This window comes from Lepidochelys kempii, chromosome 9, assembly GCF_965140265.1.
Source record: "Lepidochelys kempii isolate rLepKem1 chromosome 9, rLepKem1.hap2, whole genome shotgun sequence".
Lineage (NCBI taxonomy): Eukaryota > Metazoa > Chordata > Testudines > Cheloniidae > Lepidochelys > Lepidochelys kempii.
The window spans coordinates 54,487,299-54,503,895 of NC_133264.1; the positions used below are offsets into that span (position 1 = coordinate 54,487,299).

Sequence of the window (16,597 nt, forward strand, 5' to 3'; positions counted from 1 at the left end):
TTATGAGAGCAAGAGCCTGACTCTTGAGTTTTTAGGGCCTGGCCCAAGGAAGGACATGGCCGCACCAGGGGCAGTCAGTGTTTGGCCTTGCTGGAGGGAGCAGATCTAGAACCCCGACTTTGGCCCTGGGCACCTCCCACTGTTGAGGGAAGGGGACAGTAGCGCCCCGCCCCGGGAGGGGCGGGGAAGTGGGCTGAGCAGCCGCGGCCACCAATAAAGCTTGATATTGAAATTGAAAGCGCCTCCCTGGGGGCGAGCGAAGGGAAAGGAGTTTGGGCGGCTCTGCGCCTGTGCACAGCAACCGGGCAGGTGGCTGGTGTGTTGTTGTTCGGCGGCGGCGGCGGCAAGATGGCGGCGCACGGGGGCTCTGCGGCCTCCTCGGCGCTCAAAGGGTTAATCCAGCAGTTCACCGCTATCACGGGTGAGACACACGGAAGCCGGGGGGCTGTGCACGTCCTGTAGCCCCGGTAGCGGGGGGCAACACCGGGGAGCTGGGTCCCGCTGCTCTGGGCCAGCTCCGGGCGGAGCCGGCCTGGGCCAGCGGCGGCTTCCGGCCGGGGGGCGCCGGCACGGAGGCTCCCGGCTGAGGGGATGTCGGGTTCCTCCTCCTCCCTAAGGTGGGCCAGATCAGGGGCTGGCCCGTTTCTCTGTGCCCTTCGAGGGGTGGCCCCGGCCCTGCTCTCCCGGCAAAGTCCTGGGCCCAGGGAAGGGCGCTCAGGCACCCCACCTGGCAGGTGGGCCGCTGCCCGGCCTGTGTCTGCGGCACAGAGACCCGGAGCCGGGTGGGCGAGCGGAGGGACATGCGTGGGGGGACAGGCTGCTGGGGGGGGCTGGCACGGAATCCCTGTCTGCACGGAAACTCCAATGCTGTCAGATGCTCTTTTCCTTTTCCCTCCGTCGCCAAGACAAGTGCTGCTTGTACTCAACAGAGACCACAAGATGCAGCAGTCTTCCTCCTCCTGCTTCCCCCAGTGCAACTGAAGTTCTGTTTGCTTGAGTAATTAGTGGGCAGATTCTGGTGTAACATGATCTGTGGAAGTAATCTATTAATACACTGAAATGATCCTTTTTTCCATATATATTTCCCCCCTGTTCTTACAAACGGCACTGGATTGCTCCCTATGAAAATTCTTTGTTTGGTTTATCTTGAGCACTTGCTACAACTTGTGCATAGTCTGTTTCATTATAGTTTCCTCTCTTTGTGTGCCTTCAAACCACAATAGAGAAGGGAAGGGTTTTAAAAGATAGGAAAATATGGTTGTCATTTTCTATAGTTTCAGAGTTACTTGTCAATGATGGCGTTTCAGTCACATTATGTATGTCACATAGCCACAGTATGTCACCTGTAGCGAAAAGAAAATCTCCATCATCCAGAAACAGCCATAGATAAGTTTGTGATAAGAACCAGCAGATTATAAAAAGAGGTAATTGATGAAAAAATTGCCCGGTTTGTTTATGCAACAAACTCTCCATTCCATATGATTGAGAACCCACACTTCATTAACATGGTTTAGTCATTAAGACCAGGATACAGTCCACCCAATTGCTGGATAAAGTGTATGAAAGAGAAATTGAACAGTGTGCAAAAGGTCTAGAGGGTAAAATTGTTAACCTGAGTCTTGATGGGTGGAGCAATGTCCACAATGATCCTGTTGTATGTGCTTGTGTGACAACAAAAAGGGAATGTCTTCCTTACAAAAACAATTGATACATCAGGAAATGCACACAGAGCAGAATACTTCCAAGAAGTAGCAGTAAAAGCTATAACAAATTGTGGAAAACAATTCAAATGTCTAGTATGTAGCTTGGTCACAGACAATGCTGCAAATGTATCCTAGATGAGAAGAAATTATTTAGCAGAGTGTGAAGAGAGTCCCAACCTAATAACATACAGTTGCAGTGCTCATTTGATGCACCTCTGAGCCAGAGACTTCCGTGTTCCAGAAATAAAGGCTAATGTTGTTGAAATTGCAAAATGCTTCCGTAACACCACTTTGCAGCAGCTTCTCTGAAAAAAGTGGGAGTAACTAAGTTAACTCTCCCACAAGACGTGCGATGGAACTCAGTAGTGGACTGTTTTGAGCGCTATATCAAGAATTGGCCTAATCTGATGACTGTGAACAAAATCATAAGAAAATAGATGGCACTGTCACAGCCAAAGTTCTCAACATTGGGCTTAAGAGAAATGTTGAAAACATGCTGAGTACCATGAAGCCTATTTCTGTAGCCTTGAACAAAATGCAGGGAAATGGCTGTTTTTGTTGCTGACACTGTTGACATTTGGAAGGAACGGAGTGAGATCTTAAGAAAGAAATATGCAGTGACAGTACCAGGGTCAAACTTTAACTGCTGAAGAAGAGGAGTTAGTGCTGAAGTTTATTATAGTTGGCATTATGGAGGAATGATTGCTGGATGCCCATGTCACAGCCAAGGGTGAACCATTCAAGGATTATACATTTGCTGATTGATGTTTTAAAGAAAGTCACACCAGTGAACTGGTGGAAGTCACTTAAGCTCTTGAATTCAGAGGCTGTTGAAGTGATAATCTCACTTTTAACAGCAGTAGCTTCTTTGGACTAATTCATTACAAATTGAGAAATCGTTTGGGACCTGAAAAAGCAGGAAAGCTTGTTTTTCTTTTCCAGATTATAAACAAACAGGAAAATGAAGGAGAAGACGAGTGAGATAGCTGTAGAAGCCAGTATCTTAAGTTTCTCATGTTGACCTGGCTGACATAGTAGTATTTAACTAAAATAGTTAAAATTTGATTTTAACAAAAACAACAATGATTTTTAAAAACTTGAATGTTTAACTAAATTCAAAAATGTATATGCTTGTTTTGTTAAAATACGATGTTTGCTGTTGAAGAAAAAAATCCAGAATACTTAACATTGTTGCTTTAGTTAAATAAAACAATTTTCTGTCTGGTGATGTTCTCCTCGTAATACAGTATGGCAAGAAAATCATAGAATATCAGGGTTGGAAGGGACCTCAGGAGGTCATCTAGTCCAACCCCCTGCTCAAAGCAGGACCAATCCCCAATTTTTGCCCCAGATCCCTAAATGGCCCCCTCAAGGATTGAACTCACAACCCTGGGTTTAGCAGGCCAATGCTCAAACCACTGAGCTATCCAAATATTCATGATTAACTTGTTGAACTGGAGATAGTTCACCTCCCAGTGACTTCATAAATATCTTCTTCAATTACCTTTGTTTGGGTATTTCATTTACAAAATCATTCATTTTCTGATATAGCTGTAAAACTAATCTGAAACATTTGCGAAATCACTTTAAAAATGTATAGTGTGTACCTTCTAAAAACAAAACCTTGATTCTATCTCTGAGTTGTGAAGAATATGTATTAAGGTTATAACAACCAACAAGAATGCACTTTATGTAGAAATCCATGATTAAATCGGATCTTCCTGACTAGTAATTTAAATCAAATCTGCCCTGCATTATACTCATTGCTGATTTAATATTGAGCTGTCTAAAGGGTGTTGAGAAGTTGGTAGTTAATTTTGTGTATAACCCAACATCTTTCTGGATCCTTGCACCTTCTTCATGTTTTGAATTTTGTGTTGGGCAAAGATCTGAGACCTATTAAAAAAACAAAAAAGATTAAATGGCTATTGCTAAACTTTACTTTTTTAAGGAAGGGGATAGGATTGAAGGAGAGCCACGTTTCCATCTCTCTTTTTTCCCCTCCCCAGGCAAGATATGTATATTAGTGTTTCTTCTGGTGGTTTCTAAACTATAAATGCAAAGCAAGTGACAGCCATATAAGTTGTGCATTCTTACTAATTACCAATTCTTTGGAAGAGCAATCTTGCCTGTCAGCTATTCCCAGCACCTCTTTGATCAGGGTCTTGATACTATTTTCTGAGACTTTTTTTGTCTTTGGTATTATAGGTGCCAGTGAAAGTGTGGGGAAACATATGCTTGAAGCATGCAACAATAATCTAGAGATGGCTGTCACTATGTTTCTGGATGGTGGAGGCATAGCAGAGGAGCCCAGCACCAGTTCAGCAGCAGTATCAACTGTACGACCACATACTGAGTATGTGCCTGTGTGAATGTATCCGTGTGAATGAATAACCTGTGTTGAATGGTGGTAGGATAGAAAGGTGGGAAAGTTATGGCATCAAGGCATTTTGCTGTTGCATTGTTCATTTCTCTCATAACCTGCTGTCACTTCACTGTTACTATGTAGTTCTTTAATGATCTTGTCCATTTCTCCACTCCTCTGGTAGGGCTGTTCTAGTAAAACTTTTATCTGGTAGTAAGAATTGTCTTGTGGTTAAAACACAGGACTGGGTTTTAAGAGACCTGGGGTTTGTTTCTCGTTTTGACTTGGGAAAATTACCTATTCTCACTGCTGGTGTTAAAATAGTACCTAGAGGCTAGCACCTTGTTGGTGCTATACAAACATATAACAAAGAGAGAGTCCCCTGTCCTGAAAATTGTACCAGGACTCAATTTCCTCACCTGTAAGTTTTGGATAACATTTGCATACCTATCAGGAATATTGGTTACAAGCCATGCTAGCTAAATGCTGCTGTCAGGGGACATAGAAGCTGGGTCTTGCACAGTGGATGTGTAAGTGGTAGTAATGACAGTTACTTTCACCTCCAAATCACTGGTTTAAACTTGGTCTAAATTGGATTAGTCATGGCTAAAAAGTAATTAGGTTTTTGCTCCTCAAGATATGAGTTAGTGGTTTCTGTCTGGTTCCGAGGGGGCTTGTGTCCTACCAAAAAATCCACAGCAACGTTTGCCATTAATTGCAGGTTTCAGAGTAACAGCCATGTTAGTCTGTATTCGCAAAAAGAAAAGGAGTACCTGTGGCACCTTAGAGACTAACCAATTTATTTGAGCATGAGCTTTCGTGAGCTACAGCTCACTTCATCGGAAAGCTCATGCTCAAATAAATTGGTTAGTCTCTAAGGTGCCACAGGTACTCCTTTTCTTTTTGCCATTAATTGGTGTCCATGTTGTTCATGAAAGGCCAGGGTATGAATAATTATGAAGAGCATATTACCCGCTCATATGCAGAGTTGGTCACTGAAAGGCATGAGTGCGTTGCATTTGGGCATTGTAGGGAAGCTGGCAGTGCTGCACCTTTTGCTCTAGCTGCTCTATGGATGGAGAACTTTGACCCTAGAAACAATCTTATTAAACTTTCTGTCTAAATTCAGGTTAAGTATAAAGATGAAAGTGCCAGAAAAGGGTGTACTTGAGGTTAAAACAGCTGGAGTGATTCCAACAGTCCTAGCTGATGCTAAATTCCATTCCTTTTTGCCAGTTGCCTTTGACAGGTACTGAAGCTAAAAGTCTGTATTCATTAGTGTGGAGGCCTTGTGTCTGTGAATCAGTGACTTTTTTACCACTTTTCAGAGTAGCAGCCGTGTTAGTCTGTATTCACAAAAAGAAAAGGAGGACTTGTGGCACCATAGAGACTAACAAATTTATTTGAGCATAAGCTTTCGTGAGCTACAGCTCACTTCATCGGATGCTTGTAGCTCACGAAAGCTTATGCTCAAAGAAATTTGTTAGTCTCTAAGGTGCCACAAGTCCTCCTTTTCTTTTTATACCACCATAAGTTAAAACCTAGAAGTGCTTTTATTGGAATAAATTTGATACCTTGGCTCCATTCAGGAGCCAGCCAGTCCATCTCCTAAACTTCAAACACAGTGCCTAAAAGACTGTGAAGAAATTGGTAAAACAAATAAAGCATTTCTCTCTGCATTATGTAGGGTTGTAGACTCTAGTCTGTGACACCCTGTATGCATGGAACCTCTTATGTGTCAAAGAACCTCTCTCAATTCAGGTCTTTTAAATATTCACTTCCTCTGTGGAGCCTTTGAGCCACCTGAAATGATAACATCGTTAAAAACGTGTATAACATCCTTACTTCACCGTGGTGGTATGCATCTGTATTATTGTCTGTCATTTAAGCTGCAAGATCCTTGGGGCAGGAACTGGTAGTGTTTGGTTATACAGTGCCCAGCACATCCCTCGGTAAACATGAAGTTATTTTTTTTCCCCTCTGGTAGGGATGAAGTACGAGCACCAATTCCACAAAAGCAGGAAATTTTGGTAGAGCCAGAGCCCTTGTTTGGAGGTAAGATTTGTTTGTGTTTTTGTTTATGTGGCTTCCAACCTGGGTGAGTGACAAAAGAAAAATCATAACTGACTGAGGGGTTGTCTACACATGCCTACAGTGGTGCAGCTGCACCACTCTAGGTACTCCACCTGCTCAAGAGGCAGTGGCTATGTTGATGCGAGAAGCTCTCCCCCCGCCCCCAGTCAGCGCAGCGCTGTCTATACCAGGAGTTCAGTCAGTATAAATGCATTTCTCAGAGAGTGTGGATAAGTCTGGAGTGTAGACCAAGCCTGAGAAATGTAATCCCGTCACTGCTTCTTGCTGCTCTTCTCTACAATAACTCTATAGCCATAGGATGTGATTGCACATTTTGAAATACCTCTATGCAGTTGGAAGTACGGTTCCTCAAAGGAGACATAGGTAATAAATCATGCACCACTGGGAGTGAAGTTTGCTTTATGTGCTATTTATAGTGGGTGCTGCCTCATAAGTTATGCTAAAATACTCCCGTTTACTGGCTGAGTATAGTGGTCCAGGAACAGGACTGGAAGATACTTCTCCCATATTAGAGATGCTCAAAGTGATGGGATTGAAGGGTAGAGTGATTAGTGATGAAGGGAAGAAGAACTGCTGAAGATTCAAGAGGACTAGAGCTACAAAGGAGATAGGAGGATTAGAAGTGAAGTCAGAAGTATATGAAGGGTAAAGACAAACTATTAATGAAATGTTAAAGAAAAATATTTGATTATTTTAGTTCTGCTTTGTATTGAATTTCTTGAGTGATCTGAACCTACCTATCTGCTGAAGAAATATTTTTGGGGAGGCTTAGAAAGTAGAAGGTTTCTGAGAAAGGGGGTGGTTCCTGGGCGTTCTACAGGCAATATGCAATGGGCATTACGGTGTAATGCACCAAGGCTCGAGTAATTGTACACTTGGCACAGTGCAAAGTAAGGATACCGTGTGAATTCGTTTTAGATGGTAATAGTAGCTTTTTCTATTTGTTACTGCTATTGGTAGTTTAATCTCATTTTCTCCTTTGGAGAATAAACTGAAGTTTTGAAATGCACCTTGTAGTTTTTATTTACTGTTTGCTTTAAGTATAAGATTGCTTTATCATCTTTTGCTTTTGAAGTGTTGTCTTTTTTCCCTTTTTAAAGTGACGGGCTAATGAGAAGATCATTTTCCTATTAGTTAAAATATTGATCTTCTGAGAAGAGATGGATATTTATGATGATCCCTGGGAACCCCAATAAAGGTTCAGGGTCCCATTGTGCTAGATATTGTACAGATATGTAAGAAAGGACAGTCTTTGCCCTACAGAACTCCGTCTAGGTATAAGGATATTTGAATTTGAATGTTGTCTGGTTGTTTTTTGCATGGAACTCTCTTGAGAATGGGATACTTAAATAATTGTCTGAAACAGAAGATAACCGCAATCCATAGCCAACTATTAAATTACATCCCAAAGAAACACACAAATATAGGACTATGTTTTCAGACTTGCGTGCCTAATCTCAGGTTCCTAAAGCCACACATAAATACCTAACTACAGACAGCTGATTTTCACAAATGCTGAGCACTTGTAGCACCTGTTGATTTGTGTGAGATTTATGGGTGCTTAGTATTTAACTCCAAAGTTCACATTGAAGCACCCAAGTCTGAAAATTTGTGATTATAATGTACAAAGCAGATCACTTGGGGTCAAAAATATGATGCCTTTTTTCATAGTTATTAGAGATGGAAATTACTCCTGGGGGAATTGTGCGCTACTGCGTGTGTGCAGAATTCATGTCCCCCGCAGATTTCTTTGCTTCCCCGCAGAAAATGACGGGGAAGCAAAGGGAAGCCACAAGAGCGGTCATGCACCCCTCCCCAGCGGTGCGGGCACATCGTTTCGGGCGCCCGGAGCAGCCGGCAGAGAGGTAAATCACTGTGGAGGAGACATCCCAGCCAGTGGCTCCTACCCTGCGCCGGTCTTAGCTGCTAGTCCTGGCTGGGGGGGCGGGGGAGGACAATGGGACCTTCTCTTTCCTTACCCAGAGTGGCCTGGTCCAGATCAGACCCACCCCCAGAAACCTCCCAGGCTCTAAGGAGCTCTGCACTTCCCCAGGCCTCCCCGCTTCCTGTCCCCATTGCTCCTCAGCCCACAGGGGGAGGGGTCACTGTATGAGGAACTGCTTGTCCCCCCTCTGCCCAACCCCTTGTGCATCCAGACCTCCACCAAGCCCTTCCCCCCTGTATCCAGTCCCCACTCCTGCACCCAGACCACTCTCCACACCTGACTCCCCCCCCCACCATGCCTTTCCCCCCTTCATCCAGAGCCCTCTGGACCCTCACCAAGACCTCCCCCTGCACTCAGACCAACCGTCACTGAGGCCCCCTGCACTTGAGCCCCACCTCCCTTACACCTGGACCACCCCAAGAAGCCCTCGCACCTAGACCTCCACTCCACTGAGCCCCAGCCAGCTGCGCCTGGACCTCCACCTCATCAAGCCACCCACCCCGAGCACCTGCCCCCCCCCCGCCTCCATTCCCCCCACATCCAGACCCCCCTGCGCCCCAGTTACCTTCACCAGGACCTCTTCCCCCACACCTGGAACCCCCTCAATGAGCTCCTGAGCATTCAAATTGCTCCACACAGAACCCTCTCACCGAACATCTGGATCCCCCCACACTAAGCATCTCCATTCTTGGATCCTGCTGGGCTGAGCCTGCTTGCCCCACACCTAGTTTGGGGTCTAGAGCTGGGTGTGCGAGACTCTGTCCCTCTTGCTTACTGTCTTGGTACACCGTTCTGGGACAGGCCTGGCCTTCATGCTGTGTCAGAGTCAGGTGCAGCCTCACTGCCGAGTTCTTGTCCTGGGGTGGGGGAGGGCTGCAGGGTGATCTCACACCTCCATGCTGCCAGTGGCCTGTGTGCTCCCCACTGCCATGCTGGAACCTTCATGTATATATGTTTGTTTACTGACAAATAAAATATGCAGAATTATGCAGAATTTTAATTTTTTGGTGCAGAATTCCCTCAGGAGTAGGCAATGCCCATTAGTTCAACCAGTCTCCCTGCAAATGGATTTTTTAAAAACAGGCTTTAAGTTTAATTTGTATGGTGGCCTCTTTCCATTTACTTTGAGTGTTTGAACATCTCCTGTAACTGAATTACTTGGAAAATACTGTCTTAATTGTTAAAAATGACCATTCCTAGGCAGACAAAAATTTGAAATAAATCGCTCTATGGTGTCTTGTCTTATGGCCCCATCAGGAGTACTTTGGAGCAGCAGCTATAGATAGTAATGCCAGGTGACTTCAGCCCAACCCTTTATCCTGGTATTACAGAGGTCCGTGTGAGTGAATTGCCCAGACAGAGAATTGGACCAGTATCTCTGCCCCTCCTTTTGTGCCCAGAGGCAACTGCATAGAGCTCCTTGAGAGGGGTTTGCTTGGGGATAGGGTAATAGCAAGATTCCTCCTTTTGAATCCAGGTATTGCCCACCCCACCCAACAGCCAAGAAGATGATGTGGGTGAGAGGCCTGACAGAACTAAATTGGAGAACCCTGGGAGTAGCTGCCTTCCTAGAGGGTTTTCCATTATTACTCCTACAGGACACATAGTTATTTTCTAAAGAGGGTCCCTATTTTATGTTTTGGGTTCAGTGTGGTAAGAATTATTTCATTAAATACTACATTGGGCAGCATGGCAGAAAAGCAATCAGCATGGGTATGTACAAGCATATCAGAAATGGGAGGCCCAGCATTTTACTTGCTTTCATCAGCAACCTGGATTTGCTTTGAGGAAAGACTTGCTCTTGTGGGGGATATCCTAAAGTAAAATATGGTGATACTTGTGTCTGTTGTTCTGGTTACCCCCTACCCTGCCCCAGTGACCTTCCTCCTTATTAATGCTTTGGGTCTTCAGTCTTTTGCATCACAAATTTGTGGTAAGCCATCATTCAAAAGTAATTCTTTGACAATCTAGCTTTGAAATTACATATGAGAGATCTTTTTTTATTTTTTAAAGCTCCTAAACGACGCAGACCTGCCCGTTCAATATTTGATGGTTTTCGGGATTTTCAAACAGAAACCAGTAAGTATCTGTAGTTCATTATGGTAGGGTTTCTAGTTTGTGGTGTGGAATGAACAGAGTTATCTGCTATTGGCCATGATCATTGGCTGCAGTCATCAAACAATTTTTAATTTTAAATGAGATTGGAATTTCCAGTGAAGTAGGCAATATTCTATTCTAAAACTACTTTATTAATCTTTAATTGTAGTGGTGCCATTACTACTTTTATAATTAAAGGTATGTCTATTTATTAACTACAGCTGTCTCCCCACGGATACTAGTGTCATAGTGAGGACTGCTTTTATAATCATGCAATCTTAAATAGTTGTGGGGTGATTATGATGAAGATTCCAAGTCATGGAAATATGAATCTTGGCAGATACTAGTGGACCTTGTTGTGACCCTGATACATACCTCCAATCTTATAAAACAAAAAAATCTGTGTGTGCTCTGTGGCAGTACTGGACATATGAGTAAAGTACTTGCCATACCAGAATGGACTTTGATAACCCAATCTAATTCTTCAAAAGCATTTTTTTCCTTTGGTGGTGGGGGGTGGAACGGTGGGGAAAGAGCTCAAGAATCCTAGGGGAATTAAAGCTCTCATTCACTAATCTGGTCTTTTGTGTGGCCACTGTTGCTCTGCCCGCACTCTTATTAGTCTTCAGATTAGTCCTGGGTTTTACTTGGCAGCACACGAAGTTCTCCATGAATTTGTTTAGCCATTTACCATTACATCCACCCACCCATGTGCAAAATCTCCAAATGACAAAAGTAATAGAGAGACTCTTCTAAATAATAAAATTTCAAAAAATGACTCCTTTGGCAGCTGTGACAAATGCAGCCTTAATAACTTTTATTGTTGTTAATCATTTGCATTACTGTAGTGCCTAAGAGCCCTAGTCATGGACCAGGACCCCTTTGTGCAAGGCACTATACGAACACTGAACAAAAAGCTGACAATCTTCTACTGGCATTTTTCAAAGGGTCCCAGTCAGACTCTTTAATAATAATGTATTTAAAGGTAGTGTCATTGGCTTCTCTGTTAATAACCTATACCCTACTGCATAACCACATTTTTTGACTCCAACACATAGTCTCAGACAGTGTGCTTCATGTTATTTGAACAAAAGATATACAAACTGAGGAGTCTATGTTAAAGTTTAGTAATGTACTGGGAAGTGGTAGATTAAACAACACAGTGGAATTTAGGGTTCCATTACTCTAATTACTCTGTTTCCACAAAGGAAGATGTTCCAAAATGTTTTTTGACACATCCTTACAATAATCCAAAGTGGAATGGCCCATGCTGGTGCATAAAAAGTGGACTCTACAGCTCCATGATCACCAACATGGGTCAGTTAGATGGAACACAACCTTTTGTCTGTTACTATGATGTGTGTTACTAAAAGTGATTAATATTGCAGGCAATGTTTAATTCTTTCATATCCCTATACTAAATGTCTTTGAATCTGGAAGCATTCCACCATGTCAACAGTAGCTCTTGAAGAAGGATATATGATCCAGTTACACATTCTCTCTCCTCTAACTTAATAAAATTCAATAAAAATACATAAATACACCAAAAGCTTTTTTCACCTAAATGAAAGCTGGAAACGTAATAGTTAAAGTCTGACACTAATCTGGCCTTTAATGTTTGCAGACATGTTTCCAGAGGCGGCAAAATAGTGATATTTACAGGTACAGGAGGCTTCTATACTCTGGTCCACTGTCCACTTGCTTGTGTCTAGTGGAGAGTTGGCTGACCACATGGTTCTGGCTCCCCATTTCCAGCTGCTAAACTGCATAAAATACTTTGTGAATTTGCTTTTTTAGGTAAGCAATTGCTGTAATTCCCCCAAAGATTTCATGTGATCACAGATGGGCATGCAAGGTGGCCTCCATGGTCATGAATGGGAGAGGTGGTATCCAGAGGACACTGTTTTTCAAAGTGTGGTGTAGACTATAGAAAGAGTTTGAGAACCTCTGACCTATAAGAGGTTGCAGTAACTAAGTCTATCAGTGAAAGGATTTAATGTTAAATGTCAAGTTTCAGAGTAGCAGCCGTGTTAGTCTGTATCTGCCAAAAAAAAAAAAAAAAAGGAGGACTTGTGGCACCTTAGAGACTAACCAATTTATTTGAGCATAAGCTTTCATGAGCTACAGCTCACTTCATCGGATGCATTCAGTGGAAAATACAGTGGGGAGATTTATATACACAGAGAACATGAAACAATGGGTGTTACCATACACACTGTAATGAGTGATCAGGTAAGGTGAGCTATTACCAGCAGGAAGGTGGGGGTGGAGGGTGGGGAGAAACCTTTTGTAGTGATAATCAAGGTGGGCCATTTCCAGCAGTTGACAAGAACATCTGAGGAACAGCAGGGGCAGGGGAGGAATAAACATGGGGAAATAGTTTTACTTTGTGTAATTGACCCATCCACTCCCAGTCTTTATTCAAGCCTAAGTTAATTGTATCCTGTTTGCAGATTAATTCCAATTCAACAGTCTCTTGTTGGAGTCTGTTTTTGAAGTTTTTTTGTTGAAGAATTGCCACTTTTAGGTCTGTAGTCGAGTGACCAGAGAGATTGAAGTGTTCTCCGACTGGTTTTTGAATGTTATAATTCTTGCCATCTGATTTGTGTCCATTTATTCTTTTATGTAGAGACTGTCCAGTTTGGCCAATGTACATGGCAGAGGGGCATTACTGGCACATGATGGCATATATCACATTGGTAGATGTGCAGTTGAACGAGCTTCTGATAGGGTGGCTGATGTGATTAGGCCCTAGGGCTTAGGCAAAGGGCTTTGTTGCAAGGATAGGTTCCTGGGTTAGTTGTTCTGTTGTGTGGTGAGTGGTTGCTGGTGACTATTTGCTTCAGGCTGGGGGGCTGTCTGTAAGCAAGGACTGGCCTGTCTCCCAAGATCTGTGAGAGTGATGAGTCGTCCTTCAGGATAGGTTGTAGATCCTTGATGATGCATTGGAGAGGTTTTAGTTGGGGGCTGAAGGTGACGGCTAGTGTCGTTCTGTTATTTTCTTTGTTGGGCCTGTCCTGTAGTAGGTAACTTCTGGGTACCCTTCTGGCTCTGTCAATCTGTTTCTTCACTTCAGCAGGTGGGTATTGTAGTTGTAAGAATGCTTGATAGAGATCTTGTAGGTGTTTGTCTCTGTCTGAGTAGTTGGAGCAAATGCGGTTGTATCGTAGAGCTTGGCTCTACGATAAATGTGAGTTTCAAAGAATATTCTATTTATGTGAAGAAATATCTGATTCTGTCAAAGGGGTCCTTTGATGTTTGTGAAGGTGAGGGAACCGGTGAAAGATCAAACCAGAAATATTTTTGGATGTAGGTCAATGTTTGAAAAACAGGAGCCTAAAGTTAGACTACTAAATCCATATCTGGGAACCAGAATAAGTTGCCTGATTTTTCACAAGCAGATCCCACTAATGTGTACATTTTACAAATCAAAATATATTTAAATCAATGAGAGTTGAGTGTTCAGCACTTCAGAAAATCAGAGCACTTAGTTGCCTTGTTATGTATTTAGAATCCTCACTTTAGGATCCTGTCTTAAAAAAAAAACTTGGCCTGTGGACTTTGTAACCTTTTAAAATTATTTCAACCAGGTGAATTTGTATCCAGGGAATGGGGATGAAGGCACTGTAATGCACTGTTTTGAATATTTTGTCTAATTCAACTCCTGTTCCTCCCGGGGCTGTATAGTTCGACAGGAGCAGGAGCTGCGGAATGGAGGTGCAATAGATAAGAAACTCACTACCCTTGCAGACCTCTTCAGGCCTCCCATCGATCTGATGCACAAAGGCAGCTTTGAAACGGTAGGTTTCTGTCTTTCAGTAAGACTACCTATGTATTAATTGGGCATAGCTTGTAAGCCCTACATCAGCATGCATGTCCAAATTGATTTATAACATGATCATACAATAAATTACAAGAAAATAGTCTGCTTCTAAATATTGGCAGCTAGCACTTGCATGTGGTAGTAATTTTATGAGTTGTATAGGACTGATCTTAGCAAGTAGTAACTGATTTCTGAAAAGGGTGGGCTTGTTATCCACTGTTCTTTTCCCTGGCCCACACTCTTTTCTTTTTTCTTTTTTTTTAAATGTGAAGTTGCGCAGATGCCACTGGTGAAAGATTTCAGTGCATGAGTGAAGCTGACCAGGATGGAAGAATCCTAGTTGTTTAAATTCAGGAAAGATGCTGTGGCTAAAGGTTTTCTTTATAGGTGCTCTGGGTACCAGATGTCTGTGCAGAATCATGATCTTTCTGCGCAGAAGCATGGTGGTGACGGAAATAGTATTCCACAGATCAAGTATCATCATAATCAATATTGTCCTCGCTCTTCCCTCTCTGAGGAATTCCAGAGCATTGTAATTGCCTGGTTCTCCTGTCTCACAGATCAATATTTCATCACCAGTGTTCCTCTGTGCTCTTCTCTTCTCCCTGGGTTCACTGAACCCTTGAGAGGGGATGAGGTAGCACAAGGACAGGTATCTAACTGCTTCCAAGTCTACACCTCCACTCACTTGTGACCTCTGCCTCTTTGTTCAGTTTTACAAGTGTGACTGCATCTGGCATCTCACCCTGGTGTCCCAACAACTCAATTGTAATGTGGCAAAGACTAGATGGTAAGCTTATTGGGGCAGGCACCATCTTTTTTGTTCTGTTTGTACAGCTGATCCATGACTAGGGCTCCTAGAGGAACTTATTTTTTCCCCCATCCCCAAGTCACTCTCCTGTCCATCAGTTTACCACTATCCTCGCTTCCATGTTCTTTGTCATCTTCGCTCTTTTATGTTACTCCTAAGCCTGGGAAAGCCTCCTTCCTTTTGTATACCTGATAACCACACAGTTTTCTAGACCTTCCTCAAAACTCACTTCTAGCTAACCCCCCTCCATGTACCTGACTACATGATACATTTATGAAATCGAGTAAATCTAATATAACAGTTCTAATGGTCATAAGCTAAAGTTTTTGCCTCCAGAAATATCTAAGAACAAATGTTTCGTACTGCTTACGCCCTCAGATCTTGGTATTATCTTATTTAAATAAATATTTAGATGCTAAATTCCTCTGGGGCGGGGCCATAGCTTATTGTGACATTTACACAAAAGATAGCAGGAGTGGCAGTGTCCACTCTAGTTAAGGTTGTGTGAGCATTTCTATTCAATCCCTTATTTTCAATCATTCAGATTTTTGTAGCTCATCTCTTTGGGCTGAAATTTTCCAGTTTTCATCTGCAACTTAAGTTAACTTACGCACTTCTTAATGTTTTTTGAGGTTTTCTCTCATGACCAGTTCTCATTTTTTAAATACATGTAGAGAGAGGGAGGGAAAAAAGCTTTTCCAACTATTAAAAAAAAATACAATTTAAAAAATTGCAACTTTTTGCACCAGCCATTCCCCCACCTCTGGTTTAAACTGTTATGGATAGAAAATTCAATTTTGGCATTGAAAGTAGCTTTTGTTGAGGAAAAAATGCCTTTGAATGTTCCAGTGAGTATTGATGTGTCTTTGATCAAGTTATGACCCATTTTTCATGTGATCAGTACACTTTACGTAGAGTTTATTGCTATCTGCATGTGGTTTACTTGGCTGTATTGTGAGGGTGTACATAGGTTGAGGCAAGGATTGTGTAAGAGACCTGATTTAGTCCTGTAGACCAATGGTGCTCAACCAGTGGTATGCATACCTCTGGGGGTACGCAGAGGTCTTCCAGGGGGTACATCAACTCATCTAGATTTTTGCTTAGTTTTACTACAGCCTACATAAAAAGCACTAGTGAAGTCAGTGCAAACTAAAATTTCATACAATGACTTGTTTATACTGCTCTGTATACTATACACTGAAATGTAAGTATAATATTCCAATAGGTTTATTTTATAATTATATAAAAATGAGATTGGAAACAATTTTTCAGTAATAGTGTGCTGTGACACTTTTTTGTATTTTTATCTGCTTTTATAAGGAAGTTGTTTTTAAGTGAGGTGAAACTTGAGGTATGCAAGACAAATCAGACTCCTGAAAAGGGGTACAGTAGTCTAGAAAGGATGAGAACCATTGTTGCAGACCTTTTAAAGTAATAGCGGGAGCATTTCCTGACTCTGCCATATTCAGCCTTGCAACTAATCTTTTTCCTTAATGTAGACTTCTGCATGGAACAAACAATTAAAACCACTGCGACACTAAATATTGTCATTGTACATGGATCCAATTAGGGTAATGAAATAGAGGAGAGGTGAAATGAGGCACTTCATGATGGGAGTTACTGTAGAGTACTTGAAGGCGAGGGAAATATGCATGTAGAGTGTGAAGATGGGAATTGGGAGGCGATTCAGGGACAGATCAAGGGGTTGGGACTAATAAGAGGAAGGTTTAGTCATGGTTAAAAGGAGCGTTGAGTTCTT

The 16,597-nt window shown here is 42.6% G+C and overlaps 1 protein-coding gene across 5 annotated transcripts in view; it reads left to right on the forward strand.

Annotated features, from left to right (window-relative positions):
* Nucleotides 1-298: 298 nt before the first annotated feature.
* Nucleotides 299-16,597, forward strand: part of UBXN7 (UBX domain protein 7) — a 156,404-nt gene continuing 140,105 nt past the window's right edge. For all 5 annotated transcript variants that reach the window (XR_012160849.1, XR_012160850.1, XM_073360405.1 and 2 more), the window contains exons 1-5: nucleotides 299-421; nucleotides 3,912-4,059; nucleotides 6,056-6,123; nucleotides 10,121-10,186; nucleotides 13,892-14,004. Coding sequence is in view for 3 of the 5 variants with exons in the window: in XM_073360405.1 (XP_073216506.1) it covers nucleotides 349-421; nucleotides 3,912-4,059; nucleotides 6,056-6,123; nucleotides 10,121-10,186; nucleotides 13,892-14,004 (468 nt within the window). In the remaining 2 variants the exon portion in view is untranslated. The remainder of the gene's footprint in view (nucleotides 422-3,911; nucleotides 4,060-6,055; nucleotides 6,124-10,120; nucleotides 10,187-13,891; nucleotides 14,005-16,597) is intronic.